Raw genomic sequence first — 17410 nt, forward strand, 5'->3', positions numbered from 1 at the left:
ATTATATATATATATGTAATTATACATATATAGTTAATTATATTTATAAATAATGGTTATTACATAATTTAGATAACAAGTGGGATGCATAAAAATATTCATATTATATTCAAACATTTTAGAGTTTGGAGCCTTCAATCAGGTCCCATGGTGCACTTCTAGTTATAAATCTCTTTCATTCTAAAGCTGTTCTCCTTAGTACTAAGCATTATTTCAAATTTGGATCATCTAAAACAATCGAGGAAATATGGTGATTTTAATTCGATATAATAAAAAAAAACTTGCATTTTGTAAAATCAAAATGTTCACAAACCAATTTTTCCATTTTAATCTATATACATATAATAATCTTATACTTATTATCTATAGAAAGTCAAAAGGTTGTAAAATGCCTTATACTTATAAAATAAATTTACACAAAAAGAAATTTTTACAATTCATTTCAAATTTTCTTCTCAAAACAAAATTCCATCAGCGCCAGGCTTCTGGTCCATGCTTGTCCTTGATCAGCAGTATTTTATCAATAACAAGGCCACCCTAAAACAAAAATGTGCAATCTGTGTTTTAGAAAAAAGATCGAAATAAATTAGAAAAGATTAAGCATATATGTGTGTGTGTGTGTGTGTGTGTGTGTGTGTGTGTGTGTGTGTGTGTGTGTGTGTGTGTGTGTGTGTGTACTATGAATAGTACTTTTTCAGAAACTCAAATTAGAATACTGTTCAATAAAATTTCTGATTTCAACAATCCTGATGCAACAGGACTAGAAGTAACATTTACAAGTAAATTGCTCAGTGAGTATATATGGTAATATTGATTTAATCATATATACTCAATACAGTACACAATTTATTAGAAACACAATAGTAATGTAAAGGAAGCCCCATTCATGTCCTCAACTGTATAACCGTTGAATGATTCCTAGAGATAACAAAGTAATATATCTCTGGTATATTCAGTTATAAAACTAGATAAGATCCTTAATTTCTGGATTGTTGCGAATGTATGCTGAATGACACAGAAACTGCAATGTCACGAAGGAGTATACATAGAAGTATAAAATTTGCATCATATATATGCTATTGTATATCATCGAACTGCAGAAAGCTGAAATGATTCTTGAAAGCTACCATTGCACTGAAAGGGCATAAAGTTACTACTGTCTAAAACTGCATTCACAGTGTATATTATCAAGAAGCACCAGGGACCCTCTCCCCCAAGTGTTGTATACTTTGTGGCACAGTACAAATTCTGTAAAGGCCAGAGATAGGGTGAGTTTTAATGTAGCATTGGCATGTTGTTCCTCTGGTCACTTAGCCATGGTCCCTGGGTACAGGTGTTCCCAGTTGCCTGTCCATCACCATGAGGAGGTGGGCCGGGTCATAGAGTGTGAAAGATTCTCTGGCTGGGGTAAACCGTGGCCTCACCAAAGCTTGCTAGGATTGGCCCTTAAAAAAAGGTTTATTAGAAAACAGTGCCAGGGAGACAGTTTGAGTAGGGGAGCACAGATGAGGAAAAGAAGGTGGATTGTAGGAAGGTTTCCACTTGGAAAATATAAGTTAAAGGGCTCCTTCTATAGGGCATCCCTAAGCTGTTAAGAGAAGGGAAGGTTTTGTGGTGGTAGAGTCCACCAAGCAAAATGGTTTGGATGGGAGGTGGGTAGGGAAATGGTTATTTAATGGCAGTAAAGTCATAGGGCCAGGCCACCCTATGGGGGGGAAAGAGATGGCACTGTAGATGTACAGTACTTCTCTGTTTCAAATCCCACACTGGCCAGGCCAGCTGAAGCTAGCGTGCAGATCCCACACCATACCTAAAAAGAGAGGGAGGGCATGACATCAGCAAGGTGGGGGGGAAGGGGCTGCCAGAACAACACACAGTACATGTACTCAGTCTACCTGTAATACAGATACACTTTTTTTTTTTTTTTGATGTATTTGGGGGCAGACTGATTTCAAACACATAACCTTGCATTCTCTCACACATTTGCCATCTTGCATTCATCATACAACTAGAAAGGATATAGGTGACAACTACCAAGACAATCACGGTTTTATTATTTTTTATAATACTGGTCACAAGCATTCACTCAGTCACCACATAATGTACTCAGTATATTATCTGCCATTTGCATACATTTAGACAACTTAACTTGAAAGAATGGATTTTATTTTTTTTTAACATACATATGCACGCATCCAATAAGTGTAAATAATTTATACTTATTGGACATTCTTATGCATTCACTATTTTCACACACTTATCATATTACCCAGAATAAGATGAAACACGTGTTTTTTTTTTTTTTTTGCAGGTTAATTGGACACATTTCTCACTCAGCACGAATAGGCAAACTCACTAACATATACACACACATTCTTACCGGCACAAGCTCTCAATCATGTCCAGCAACATGAATGTGACTGAGAGTTCCAACCAGTGATAAGTACCAGATCTCTATCACTTCCGACAACGCAGATATGAAGGAGAGCTCTCGTGTACAGACTGTCAAAGGCCTTTGCTGTCAAACATACACTTACTCATACAGCCCAATCCCATAGCAAAGTTCAATGGAACTCTTTCAGGGCAGGAATATACACTCATTCACCCAAAAACACGCACAAAATTATAACTATACCTGCACATAACCATGAACAAACATCCATGCAATCAACAGCATTTACTCACAGGCTCATTGGGTTTAAGATAAATAGCCACCAAGAACTATTCTGCAATGCATGATTCTTTAGCTGCTGCAAGCCAGCTCCAATTTGATTTTGTTTACACAAGGTCATGGCCGTGCTTGTTCAACCTGTGCATAGTATGTGGGCATCTAGATTCTGAGGAGGTGCTGTACCATCACAGTACTGGATAGCAACAATTCATTTGGTTTCAATATGCTTATGTGCATGGCTTATTGGTCTGTCCACATGCATCTTACCATAATGTCATCATAAACAGAAGCAAGATTTGTCCAAGAAAAGCACTGCTCTCCATTTGCACATCCAGTAGCATCACCTGGAATGGTGCACATCCACTGTGCACTATTCCAATTAATGGGTCCTTTACTGAAGCACATATGCACCAAAGTATTTTTTCAATTATAAGGAAACTACATTTTGTTACCATGCTCCTTTTTGATAATTTTGAACCCCACCAATTCAATACATTCAGAACTCTGGTGAATAAGATAAATATGTAAATAATTGAAATGCATATTTACTACAATTATAATTATTACTGAAAACAGTCATAATAAATTTTCACACATATATATTCCAGCCTGTTTTTCTGACTTTAAGTAATGAAAATTATCAAATAATTCTGTACAAGTCAAGGTCATTGCATATTTCATCTTCTATAGATATTATTGCTAATTTTGTTAGCGTGTTCTGAAAATAAGTGTAGATTGAAAATAATTTTTTTAATTCAGCTTGGACATGACAATGATAGGCTTGTCAATCAATTCAGCCCTGGGGAGACTGAGCAAGGTTCATGGAGTAGAATTTTTTTCAGCATGGTTTATGCTCATTAACAGGAGAGACTGTTTCTACAAGGATGGGATACACTTAAATAGAATAGATGCAAGAATATTTGCTGATGCTATCAAGGCAGTGTTAGATGGGTCAAAAACTGCTAGCCTGGGGAGAGCTAGCAGTTTTTGATACACAGATTAATAGATTAACAGTAGCCACAAGGTGTCAGGGATTTCAAGACTTGCTGGGGTCTCTTGTGAAACAAGCAAATATATGGGCTGGGTCACTTCACAAAATGCCAACATTGTGGGGCTATCAGAGACCTGGTATCACATAGACATAGGGGATTCAGAATTTGAATATAGGAAGAACAATGCATACAGAGAGGATGGAGGGGGAGGTATGCTCTTAGGAAAAAAAAAAAACACAAAATCAAAGGCAATGCATCCAGTGCAATCTTCAATCCGTGTGGTGTGACATAAGCACAGTTGGAAAAATGAGACTAGGAGTGTACATACAACTGTACAGACATATTGAATGGGCAAGTAAACCAGAAAGTCTTGTAATAGGGACTTTAACTATCCCGATAGAGAGGACCCTGGGGATTGGTCATTCACACAGTGGCAAGATTTCAAAACAATCACTCAATAAATCCAACAGATTTATTGGATGAGTGTTTTCTATAAAAGCATGTTAGAGAGGCAAAAAAGGAAAGCAATACTCTTGATCTGATTACCAGACGTGATCCACATTAAGAATCCACAGATAAAAGACCCACTAGCAGGTAGTGATCACAATGTAGTGATGTGGGATTTACCTAAAGATGTCACTACTGTTAAGGGCAAAGGAAAGAACTTTTGTTTTTGTAAAGGTGAGTACAATCGTCTCACACAGTTCTTTTAAATTCTATGTAGGTACAAAATAATGAAGTTACCAAAAGCAATTCTAAATGGGAAGCATTCGGGGATTCAAATGCAGAAGATACTAAACAAACTAAGGCTGATTACGAGAAGTGTCTGGCAAAGAAAAGCAGCAGATTTCTTTCCTTATGCAAACATTAGAAGGAAGGGGGATGTATCACATTTGGTCCACTATATACGAATGGTTCTGTTAATGATACCGTTTAGGTTGCTGACAAGCAGAATGGGCATTACGTATCCACATTCACACATGAGGATACCAGAAGTGTGTCAAATTCTAACAGGAAGCTGAATGATTTTGGGATAACTGAGGGGAAAATGGAGAAATTTAAAGTAAAAAAGCACCTGAGGTGGATGGGATCTATCTAATTATATTAAGGGAAGCAGAAAAAGAGGTAAGCAAACCTTTAGCCATAATTATGAGAGCATCCTTGGATTCAGGAGAGATCTCTATGGACTGGAGATGTGTGAATGTATCCCCAACTCATAAAGGGAGATCAAAGGGTGACACAAGCTTGTTTGTTTGTTTGTTATTTGGTTTTTAGGAGCATTAGCAACTAAGGCCATATTGCTCTGGGGATATGCAGTGGTCATTCCCTAACCTTTCTGCATCCTCTGTATTTGGTGGTCACAGGCTTGAACCCCGGTCTAATCAAGAAGCGTGTGCTACGCACTGCTGCTCCTGCCCAGTGACATGAGCAATTACAGACCTGTCAGTATGACTTCTGTTCCAGCAAAAACAATGGTATCGCTGGTTAAAGAAGTAGTGCAGGACCATCTAGACAGGAATGCAGTTATACTATGGTCACAGCATTGATTTGTTAACGGGTAATCTTGTCTGACCAATTTTACTGGATACTTGGACACAATAATAAAGGAACTGGATGCAAAAAATAATTCTAACACATACAGGAGACCCTCGCTAATCTGAATTAGTGAAGCAAAACATTGCCCTAAAAGACAAAAAAAAAAAAAAAAAAAAAAAAAACTTAGAACACAAATAAATAGAAAATTTAATATTGCTGGTGAAAATAAATAAATAAATAAAAAATCACTGTAGATCCTTTACTTATAAACTTCTAAAAAGACAACATATTTATTCATCGATAGAAGACTGAACTTTTACAGCAGACTCTCGATTAACCAGGACACTTCAAGACTCGAAAGTTAAAAAAATAAAATATCCACTGGAAATCATAAAATTCAAGTAATAAATATAAAGGTATAAACATGTTTTGCAAGTCATAAATAAGCAACAAGAAGAGGTGTTATAAGTTTATTGCAGATGAATGTGCCTATTATCCTGCAATCCCTGCTGTCTTAACACCAACTACTCAAAAAAATAACAAAAAGAGAACAAATGTTTAGTTTGTTTCAGTGCATTGCATGGATTGTTGTGTTCCATTACACTGCAAAAAAAAAAAAAAAAAAAAAAAAAAGAAGTTATGACAGGAGTGTCAATTTTTTTATAATATATATATTTTTGTTTATAAATAGCAAATATGATGGGTAAATGCAAGAGTTGTGCTTTCAATTGAATAAAAACTTGAAATTATTCAAAAGTTTGAAAACTATGCATCTGTTAAATCTTTAATGAACCATTATAATGTTGATAACCAAACCATACGCGACATCGTAAAAAATAAAGGGAAGCTATTAGATTTTGCGGGCACATCTGATAGCTTTAAAGGCATGACTATCAGAAAAATGATGAAACCGCCTGCATACAAGGACCTTGACAAGGAAACGGTGTTGTGGTTTAGCCAACAATTACATAAACCAATAATATATAAAATATGTTAACTTATGTACATATATATGTATGAAGGAGTGATGATATAAGCAATTATACCCATTCGACTCATCAACAACAATACTGAACAATACGCAAGACAATGTGATGTATGTTCCATCTCTCTCTCTCTGCACAGTGATAGTGCCTTCTTAAATCCCGTGTCTTTAAAAGTACAGTACTCAACCATGAAAGAATTTTTCGTATTTCGATCTGGATTAACTGTAACCAGATTAGCAAAGGTTTACCGTGCTTAGGTTTCGGAAAATCTAGTATACTGTAGAATATAAAGTACTGCTATACAAAGTGGAGCAGTGTGGCATTAAGGGCAAGTTACTGCTATGGATAATTGGGCAGTTTAATGGGAGAAGACAGAGTGGATATCAATTGGCATTGCACTTCTGGACTTGTTATTATCAGAGTCTCACAAGGTTCAGTGCTGGGTCCATTACTGTTTTCTATATTTATTAATGATATTGATGAAGGCTCAGCAGACTTAATGCCTAAGTTTGCAGATGATACATGATATAGAGGCATTTTGCCTGCAGGGATAAGGTGGTGATTATCTCATTGTATGGAGCCATCTAAGTACCACATACAGGCCTGGACGCCTCATTTTCGGAAGGTTGCGGATCTGTTGGAATCGGTGCAGAGAAGATTAACAACAGGAACAAAAATGTAATCTTAACAGGAAAATCTTCAGTTCCACAAACTGCAGTGCTTGGAGACTAGGCACCTGCAGGAAGATCCGATTGAGGTATTTAAGGCTTTAAATGGATTGAGTAAGTTCAATGCTGATGGAAACCTTCCCCTTACACAGACCACACACACACATGACAGAGCATAAATTCAAACCGATGAAGGATGGTTGCAGCATAGATGTGTGGAAATATGTCTTCAGCTAGTGGGTTGTGGAAGTTTGCCATCAGCCAGATTGTTCCAACAATCTGGCTGATGGCAAACTTCAGCTCTGAGGTGCCTGGTTGCCAAGCTCTGTAGCCCCGTAATCACAGTCTTTTTCTCATTTGGTCATCCTTCTGCGGATCTCACCATTCGAGTTGCCTGTCTTCGGACCCTTTCAAGAAGCTCAATGTCTTTTTTCAGATGAAGTCTCTATACTAGAACACAATATTTCACGTAGTTTTACGATTGCTTTATACAATGGGATTATGACCTCCCTATCTCTACACGATAACGTTTGATAAACCATCGATAGAACACCATGGGCTTTCCTGGCTGCCTGTTTACACTATTCAGGAAACTTCATATCTGTCTGTATTGTAACCCCCAGAACCCTTTCTTCCTCCACTGCTTTCAATTCAATCCCACCAAGTGTATAATTTATTTGTGGGTTGCTATTACCAAGTGTAAGACCTTGCATTTAGCAGGATTAAAACATAGCTGCCATTTCTCTGGCCATCTTTGAAGTCTGTTCAAGTCCTAAAGGACAATTGATTGCTTGGCACTGATCATTAACAACTCTGCCAATCTTCAAGTCATCTGCAAATTTGACATCACACCTTCTATCCCTTCGTCAAAGTCATTTATGAAAATGAGAAACTACAGTGATCCAAGGACTGATCCTTGAGGAACCCCATTCCTGACGTAACACCAATCTGAAGAATATCCATTAATCACAACCCTCTGCCTTCTGTCCTGCAGCCACCCAGCAATCCATTTTAGTATCTTAAAAATAATCCCAACCAGTTCAAACTATACAGTAACTTGTCAAGAGGGGTCTAGTCAAATGCTTTGCTAAAATCCAAATAAACTATGTTGAAATTGTTCCCTAAATCCAGCTCATGAGTAACTGTCAAAATAGTGTACTAAGTTAGTTCAGCATGATTTACCCTTAACAAAGCCATGTTGTGTCTTCTTCAGAATGCCATAACTATCTAAATGTCCTTGGATTGCACTCTTAATCATTACCTAAAGGCAAATTTCTGCACATCTATTCTACATCTGTCTTTTCTTAATTTGAATTTATGCCCCCTTAGGTTCGTAATCTAAACAAGAGATTTTTTCCTAACACTGACGTTGGACTAACTGGCATGTAGTTACCAACTTCACTATTAGAACTGCTTGTACATATTGACGATATATTGGCACTTCTCCAATCCAAAGGAATCTCCTCTGAGTCCAAAGATAATTTCATAATTAACCTCAATGGTTCAATACACTCCCTCATGCTCTCTCCCAAAACTACGGGGTATATGCCATCAACTCCAGGAGCCTTACTTGCCTTCATGCTCAAAGGTTTTTCTAATAAACAATCATCTGTAATTATGACATCATTAATTTCATGTGGCTCAGTCTTACTTGCCAGCCTCTTCTTAGCATGAAAGGTCTTTCATCAGTCTAGGCCAATGCAAAGTACCTATTCAGTTCATCTGCAACATCAGCTGGGTTATCTAAGACTTTACTACATCCAGTGCACAAGGGTCCAATCTGATTAGCTTTCTTCTTTGTTGTATTCACATACATGAAATTCTTGTCCCCATTGTTTGTTCTCTTAGTCAATTCTTTTTCATATGCAGCCTTGGTCTCCCTGACCTTATTTGTGGTACTATTACAGATCAGCTTGTAGTAGTAGTAGCAGCAGCAGCATGTGATGCAAGAAAGCAAGTGTATGAGCTTATGCAGCATCAGATAAAAAAAAAAAAACACACACACACCATTCCCTCCAAACGCCTGTCCAGTTCCTCCTTAAATTCATTTAACCTATCAACTTCCACAACGACAGATGGAAGTTTGTTCCAGCAATTAACCACCCACTGGCTAAAGGCAATTTCCGCACATCTATTCTACAACTGTCTTTCCTTAATTTGAATTTATGCCCTCTTAGGTTCGTAATCTAAACAAGTGGAAGGATCCCATCAGAATTCAGCGCGCTCAACCCATTCAAGGCCTTATACACCTCAATCAGATTACCGCGCAGGTGCCTAGTCTCCAGCCACTGCAATTTGCAGAACTTAAGCCTCTCTTGGTAAGAGGATCCCTTCATTCCCCTCACCAATCTTGTTGCCTTTCTCTGTACATGTTCAAGAAAATCTACATCCTTCCTAAAATGAGGCCACCAGACCTGAACGCAGTACTCAAGGCATGGCCTGACCATTGCCTTATACAGAGGGATAATCACCTCCTTTTCCCTGCTAGCAAAATTCCTATATATCATTGACAAAACCTCATGACCTGCTCTGGCAGCCTGTCTGCATTGCTCAGAAAACTTCATATCTGATTGCACAATTATCCCAGGTCTTTTTCATTTTCTACCACCTTAAGTATAGTACCACACAGTTGGTACATTTCTCTGGGGTTACTTCTACCCATATGCAGTACTTTGCATTTGTCAAGGTTAAACTTCAGTTGCCACTTCTTAGCCCATCTGCCCAAATTTTCTAGATCCTGTTGCAGTAGCACACTGCCATCACTGTGATTAATAACCCTGCCAACCTTTGTATCATCTGCAAACTTCGACACTAAGCCTGATATACCTTCATCAATATCATTGATAAATATACAAAACAGTGGACCAAACACCGAACCCTGTGGGACTCCAATAATAACATTAGTCCACGAAGAGCAGCACCCATTGATTACCACCCTCTGTATTCTCCCACTCAACCATCATTTTATCCATCATGGCGAGCAAACTGAATGGGTTACATTTTAATGGGTTTGTACCTGTTGTAGGCTTCAGTACATTTCATTACTTTATAATTGTCCCATGCTATCTTTTTTCTGCTCTATATGACCAGCCAGCTCTGCAGTTATTCATTTTGGCATCCTCCTCTTGCAATATTTTCTTAAAGGCATGTATGCATTCACGGCTTCTGTGATTTTTGCTTTAAAAGTATTCCATAATTCAAATGTATCTGCCATTCTTCGGCAATCCATCCAATTCACAGATTCCGTATAGTGCCTTAATCTTTTAAAGACCCCTCTTTTGAAGTTAAAACTCATGCTTTTACCTTTAACTACTGCAACATCTTTCTTCATCTTCCAACTGACGACTGCATTATCACTTCCTGACATTGGTTTCCTACATATTTTAAGCCATAAGATCTGATTTGTTAGTAATGATGAGGTCAAGGATATTTTAATCCCTAGTACTTTCTCTAACATGCTGGAAGGAATAATAATCATCTAGTTCATTTAAAAAAATTTTTTCCCCATGGTCAGTTTCCCCTTCAACTTATTCCAATCAGTCTGGGGCAGATTAAAGTCGCCCATAATAAGACATTCACACTTGCTTGCCCATTCCATCTGCATGTAAAGACTTTTGTCATAATCTTCACAATCTTCTGGTCTGTAGCTTACTCCACTTACTGTTCCTTGTCTTCCAAATAACACACACGCAATTCTGGCAGATGTAACTTCAGACTCACCAAAAGCTCTTTTCATGCTCAGGCTGCTTTTGATAAGCATAATGACCTCCTCCACCCTCTTCTATCTTCCCTAAATACATTGTACATACTATAGTAGAACTCGTCATAACCAATTTACAGGTGGCACCACGTTTCTGCTAATCTTTTTTTTTTTTTTTTTTTTTTTTATGTGAACCCCAAACACGAGAGGTATTAGAACCTATAGTACTTAGTACCGTGCTTGGGTTTGAGGTTAAGAAGACAAAAGAAGATATTTGTTGACATTGGACTTGAACTTCTGTAGATTGTAATTTTCAGGAAATACGTATGAAGGAAGGTTGTTCCAGAAAACGGCAGTTGAATGAATAAATGAGGAAGATGAAAAGTTGGTTCTGTGGGTTTGAAGTTGGACAGTAAATGGATGTTGGCTGGTGGTGGCACGTGTTCAGACTGTTTTGAAGGAGAGAGCAGGAATTATAGAAGCCAATTCAGAAGAACAGTGCCCATGGAAGTATCTGTAGAAGAGGCATGCAGCAGAAACAGTGCGTCTATGAGAAAGCGAGTGGAGAGACTCTGTTAGAGATGAATCATTAATTAACCTAACTGCCCTCTTCTGAATGGAATCAAGAAGCCTGAGAGAGAGGTTTTGGGGGCACCACCCCAGATATGGGAACAATATTCCATGGCAGGGCGAATTTGCGATTTATACAGAGTGAGCAGCTGTTTGGAAGAAAAGTAACGCCGAGAGCGAAAGAGAAAACCAAGTTTTTTAGATGCAGAAGAAGCAATATTTGTAATGTGCTTGTGCAAAGAGAGATTAGAAGTCAGGGTAATCCCCAAAAGAGATATATCATTTTGCCTAGAAATCGGAGTGTCACTAAAGATAAGCATAGGAGTAGAAGAATCTTTTTTGCGAGATATAAGACAAGACTGAGTTTTAGAAGGGTTGAAATCAACTAAGTTGTCTTTGCCCCACTGGAGAATTACCTGAAGATCGGCATTTAAGGAATTGGTAGCAGATTTTCGAGAAGTTGAAGCTGATTGAGCAGGACAAGGTTTCTCAAAATGGAAAGTTGAATGCAATGTGCTATCATCGGCAAAACTATGGATAGGATTTCCAGTCAATGGAAGAAGGTCACTGATATACAAGAGGAAAAGATTGGGGAAAAGAACTGAACCTTGGGGGACACCGGCATTAGTGGAGAAGTTAGAAGACAGAGAGCCATCTACCATCACCCTCAGTGAGCGATCAGAGAGAAAACTGGATAACCAATTACTAAAAACAGTTGGCAAACCATAAGATGGAAGCTTGTTTAGAAGACCTTTATGCCAAACACGATCAAAAGCCTTTGAGATGTCAAGAGCAACTACTTGTGTTTCACTGAACCTTTCCATTGAATTAGTCCATAAATGGGTAACATAAGCCAGAATATCTCCAGTGGATCGACACTGACGGAATCCATACTGGTGATCGTTGATCAGACGGAAGGTTTCTAGGTAGTTTATGAGTTGGCGGTTAATTGATTTCTCCATTACTTTAGAAAGAGTAGAAGTAATTGCAATGGGACGATAATTGGATGGGAGGGATTTGTCACCCTTTTTAGGAACTGGCTGGATATGAGCAAATTTCCAAGCAGAAGGAAAAACACCTTTGGAATAAGAAAGTGAAAAAAGGCGGCAAAGAATAGGAGTAAGTTCTCAAAACTTGTTCACAGGTTTTGAGAACAAGTGGAGAAATACCATCAGGACCTGGAGCTTTCTTAGCATCAAGATTCATCAAAATCCTTCTGATATCCTTTTGACGGAAGACCACAGGAGGCATTGAATGGAGCGTGTTAGGAATGGTGGGAGGTGTTTTACCAAGATCATTAATACATGAGCTGGAAGAAAAATGGGATGCTAGCAGGTCAGATTTATCCTTGGCTGAAGTGGCAACAGAACCATCTGGTTTGGACAGAGGTGGGAGCAAAGATGGGCAAAAGTTGCGGCCAATAGCTTTGGCAAGAGACCAGAATGCTCGGCTACCATTAGGGCAAGAAGCAAGTTTTCTACTCTTAGCCTGTTCAAACTCTAGTTTGGACTGGTTAATAACTGCTTTACAACTGTTGCGAGCTTTGGTACAGGCAGAAAATGAAACTGAAGAATTAGAAACAAGCCAATTACGATATGCAACATTCTTCTCTTGAACAGCCTTAGCACATTTATTGGAAAACCAAGGTTTAGATAAAGGACGAGATTTTAAAGTGGAGTGTGGGATAAAAGATTCCATTCCTGTAAGAATAATTTCACTGACACAATCTGAGCAAACGTTGACATCAGAAGTTTTGAAACAGTAATCCGACCAAGGAAAAGAAGAAAAGAAGTCTCGCAGGTCATCCCATTTTGCATTCTTGTAATGCCAAACAACACGTGGTTGGGAATAGCCATGAGATAAAGGTTCCATTGGAGAAGAGACAATCACCAAGTTGTGATCTGAAGTGCCTAAAGGACCTATCACTTCGACCGTGTACTTAGAAGGGTTGTTTGTGAGAAAAAGATCATATATCAGCATTAGTTGTTCTAACCAGGAGTTCAAATTCAGTCATTTTATTGACAACACTCCAGACATTACTGTAGACACAGTTGAGATTAAGTAATCTTTTATAGTTTACTACCCCGACACACACCTTGAAGTTATTTAGGTTTGTATCCGAAGCTTTATCTTTCCCCTCATTTGAAATTATTGCTACCCTCAGAACATCTTATCAACATCGGCTGTTGTGACAACAAACAAGCATTCATGAGGTGAGTGCATGCATTACTTTGACCCATATCATCAGATTAATGCGGATCAAAATTACCCTTCTCCTGCTAATTAGCAGTTTTCCTGAACCCTTAGGGTATCCTCATATGATACTGTCAAAAATCTTGCACCCTCTTTTTTCAAATGAATACCATCTCTACAAAATAGATTCTTTCTACTTACAAATGTGGGCCATGCTGATAACCCCCCCCCCCCCAAGCCTTGCAGATCCTCTCAAGTCTTGTGTTAATCCACAAAGCTTTCAGCATATAATCCACCCTATTGTCTCTGGGCAGAATTGCAGACGCATATACATTCTCACCCAACTTGTGGCATTTTTTTAGCATAGGCCTATATTTATCCAACAGATCTATCCAATTACATTAAGGGAGGCAGCAAAAGAGGGTAAGCAAACCTTTAGCCATGATTATGAGAGCATCCTTGGATTCAGAGGATGTCCCTATGGATTGGAGATAAGTGAATGTATCCACAATTCATAAAGGATCTCAATCTCAAAGCATCTCAATAAAGAACCAGAACAATCTAATTTCAATAAATAATATTAAATAATACAGTGGGACCCCAACGTTTGATGGTAATTCATTCCACAAAACCCATTGTATGTTGAAAATATTGTAAGGTGAAACAAATAATACATTGATTTCCTGTAATTCGTTCCCCAACAACACATAAAACAGGTATTTCTTACATGTTATACTTCATTTTTACATTAAAAATTAGTGTTCTATAAAGATTATTTAATAAATAGTCATAAAACATCTTAAAATTAAAAAAACAAACAATAAATTAGCATTTACCTTAGATTTGAAGTGCAGAGCTGATGAAATCAATGGTGGCGTAGTGGTGGTGGGACTATATTAAGCGTCAGGTGTCTTTTCAGTCTTTTGTCACTACTGGCAAAGAATCTGTCCAAAGTGGATTGTTTTTGATGACTTTTTTTGTAGCTTCCTGAAGTAAGAAATGACATAGTCTTCCATTTTGCCTATCATGAGTTCAGTGTTTTCAATGTTGGGGTGTTTTTTTACAACTTCTCTTAAATGCTCCCAACAAGAAATGACAGTCTCCAACTCTTCAGCTGACACTTTTTGGGTGTCTTTTTCTTCCTCTTTCTCTCCAGTGTCACTCCCCATAATTTTCCCCAACTCTTGTAGCTCCTCTGTTGTTAGCTCACATCCATGAGTGTCAATAAGGTCCTCCACATTCTCTTTGCCAACCTCCAGACCCACTGATTTACCAAGAGTGACAATATCATTTGTCAAAGCACCATCATCTTCAAATCCATCAAAGTCAAATTGTGCCTCAAGAGATGAACAAGGTTGGGATCATGGCCTGGCACATTATCCAGCAGAAGCAGTGGCTTCACAGGAAGCTTATTTTTCTCAAGATAACTCTTCACTGAAGGACAGAAAACTTCAAGCTCCCATTCATTGAAGACATATCCTAATTTGGCACAGTTATTACTGTGCCAAAACACTCCCAGCATGCCTTTGTCAATCTTTTGTTGTTTAAATACTCTGGGGGTGTTAGAGTTATACACAAGCAAAGGCTTCAGCTTAAAATCTCAAGAGGCATTGGCACCCAACATGAGAGTGAGCCTATCTTTCATAAGCTGATGCCCAGGTAAACTAGCCTCATCCTTAGTGATGTATGTTCTGCTGGGCATTCGTTTCCAGAAGAGGCCGGTTTCGTCAGTGTTAAAAACTTGCTGGGGAAGATAACCATCCTGATCAACAAACATTTGGAATTCACTTTTAAAAGTCTCAACGTTTATAATTTAAATAAAAGCTGAGACTTTTAAAAATTCGGACACTGTGTGTCCAAGATGTAGAAGCAATATTTGTGATGTCCTTATGCAGAGAGAGAGAGAAAGGGAGAGATTAGAATTCAAGGTAATCTCTCTCTTTCTCTCTCTCTCTCTCTCTCTCTCTCTCTCTGCATAAGGACATCACAAATCACATCACTTATCTTCAATATCATTGAAGATAAGCATAGGAGCAGAAAAATCCTTTGTGCAAGATAAGACAGGAGTGAGTTTTAGGACTTAAATCAACTAAGTTATCTTTGCTCCACAGAACGAATTACATGGAGATCAGCATTTAAGGAAATGCAGTGAATATTTGAGAAGTTGAAGCCATTTGTGCAGAGCAAGGTTTCTCAAACTGTAAGTTGGAATGTAATGTGCTATCATCAGCAAAACTATGGATAGAATTTCTAGTCAATGGAAGAAGATCATTAATATACAAGAGGAAAAGAGTGGAAGAAAGAATTGAACCGAGGAGAACACCTGCATTAGTGGAGAAGTTAAAAGACAGAGCCATCTACCATCACATGCAGTGAGTGGTCAGAGAGAAAACTGGATAACCAATTACTAAAAATAGTTGCCAACATACAAGATGGAAGCTTATTTAGAAAGCCATTGAAATGTCAACAGCAATTGCTTGAGTTTCGCCAAACTTTTCCATTGAATTTGTCCATAGATAGGTAACATAAGCCAGAATATCAGTGGATCAACACTGATGGAATCCATACTGGAGAGCATTGATCACATGGAAGTTTTCTAGATAATTTAAGAGTTGGTGGTTAATTGATTTCTCCATTACTTTAGAAAGGGTAGAAGTAATTGCAATAGGATGATAATTGGATGGGAGAGATCTGCCACGTTTTTTAGGAACTGGGTGGATATGAGAAAATTTCCAAATAAATGGAAAACAACTGTGGATTAAGAAAGTGAAAAGAGGAAACAGAACAGGAATAAGCTCAGTAGCACAGATTTAGAGAACAAGTGGAGAAAAACCATCAGGACCTAGTCCTTTCTTGGCATCAAGATTTCAGAATTCTAAGATATTCTTTTGATGGAATACCACAGGAGGCATTGAATAGAATGTACTGGGAATGGTAGGAGGTGGTTTAAAAAGATCATCAATATATGGATATGAAGAAAAATAGCATGTCGGCAGGTTAGCTTTACCTTTGTTGTGAGCTTTGGTGTAGGTAAAAAAATATTTTACGTTTCAGACAAATTGAGATATTGCTCCTCAGTACATGACTATTATTTTCTGAATGCTATTCATCCAAAATTTATTCTTCTCTTGACTTCCAGCCATTTATCATTATTACAGCTAATGACTTATCCAAGATAAATGTACGAATCGACCTTTTCAATTTCTGCTCCTCCAATGCTTATATTACCTTCCTGTGGCATACTTATTCATCATTGCTTTTGTTTTAACCATATTCGTCTTTAGTCCAAAATTCTTACTAACTCTGTATAACTGATTAAGATTTTCCCACTAATTCTTCAGGATCATAGCTTATGAGCAAAATGTCAACTGCAAATCGTAAATGGTTTAGATACTCTCCATTCATATTGAATGCTTTCTGCGACCAGTCCAATCTTCTGAAGGCTTCTTCAAGGGCAGCAGTAAACAACTTCAGAGGTAGTGTCTCCTTGTCAAACTCCTTTCTCAGTTTTAAATTTGCCACTGTCTTTGTCTAGTCTAACAATTGGAAGCTACTAGGCTTTTCATACCAACTAAGAAATACTGTTCAAGGTTTTGACCTAAATGGATGTCAGATGACCTAATGAAACTTGGGGCAGAGAAGAAAAATGCATGGGACGCAAATTATCAGGAGACACAGTTGCCTATGGTAGATATAAGATAGCTTGTAATCAAATCACAAAGGACATTAGGCAAGCAAGGGCAGATTATGTTATTATAGTGAAATGTGTTTCCCCTTCCATTAAATCTTCAATCACATAAAAAACAAATTTTCAGTCTTCTCATCATTCCTATTTTTTAAACTTTGTAACTTGTTACTCCGTTCTCACTTGCACATATCGTGTTAGTTGCAATTTGTGAGCCGTGTTCCTTGTTATTGATTGCTTATTTTTTTACTGTTTTAAATTTACCCCCCCCCAAATGTCAGTGAAAAATTACAGTATGTATTAATTAAATAAAATTCTAGAGTAAAACATAGTAAAATTCTAAATTTCTAAATTGAAATTTAGAATTTTACTATGGTGAGTCCATCATAATGTGATTTGATCACACAGA

The 17410-nt window shown here is 37.8% G+C and overlaps 1 protein-coding gene across 1 annotated transcript in view; it reads right to left on the reverse strand.

Annotated features, from left to right (window-relative positions):
- Positions 1–265: 265 nt before the first annotated feature.
- Positions 266–17410, reverse strand: part of LOC150084729 (acid phosphatase type 7) — a 214069-nt gene continuing 196924 nt past the window's right edge. The window contains exon 12 of the mRNA XM_090375467.1: positions 266–537. Coding sequence (XP_090231593.1) covers positions 472–537 — 66 coding nt within the window. The 3' untranslated portion in view covers positions 266–471. The remainder of the gene's footprint in view (positions 538–17410) is intronic.

Source organism: Mastigoproctus giganteus, chromosome 6 (genome assembly GCF_048544385.1).
Source record: "Mastigoproctus giganteus isolate SK-2022 chromosome 6, ASM4854438v1, whole genome shotgun sequence".
Lineage (NCBI taxonomy): Eukaryota > Metazoa > Arthropoda > Arachnida > Uropygi > Thelyphonidae > Mastigoproctus > Mastigoproctus giganteus.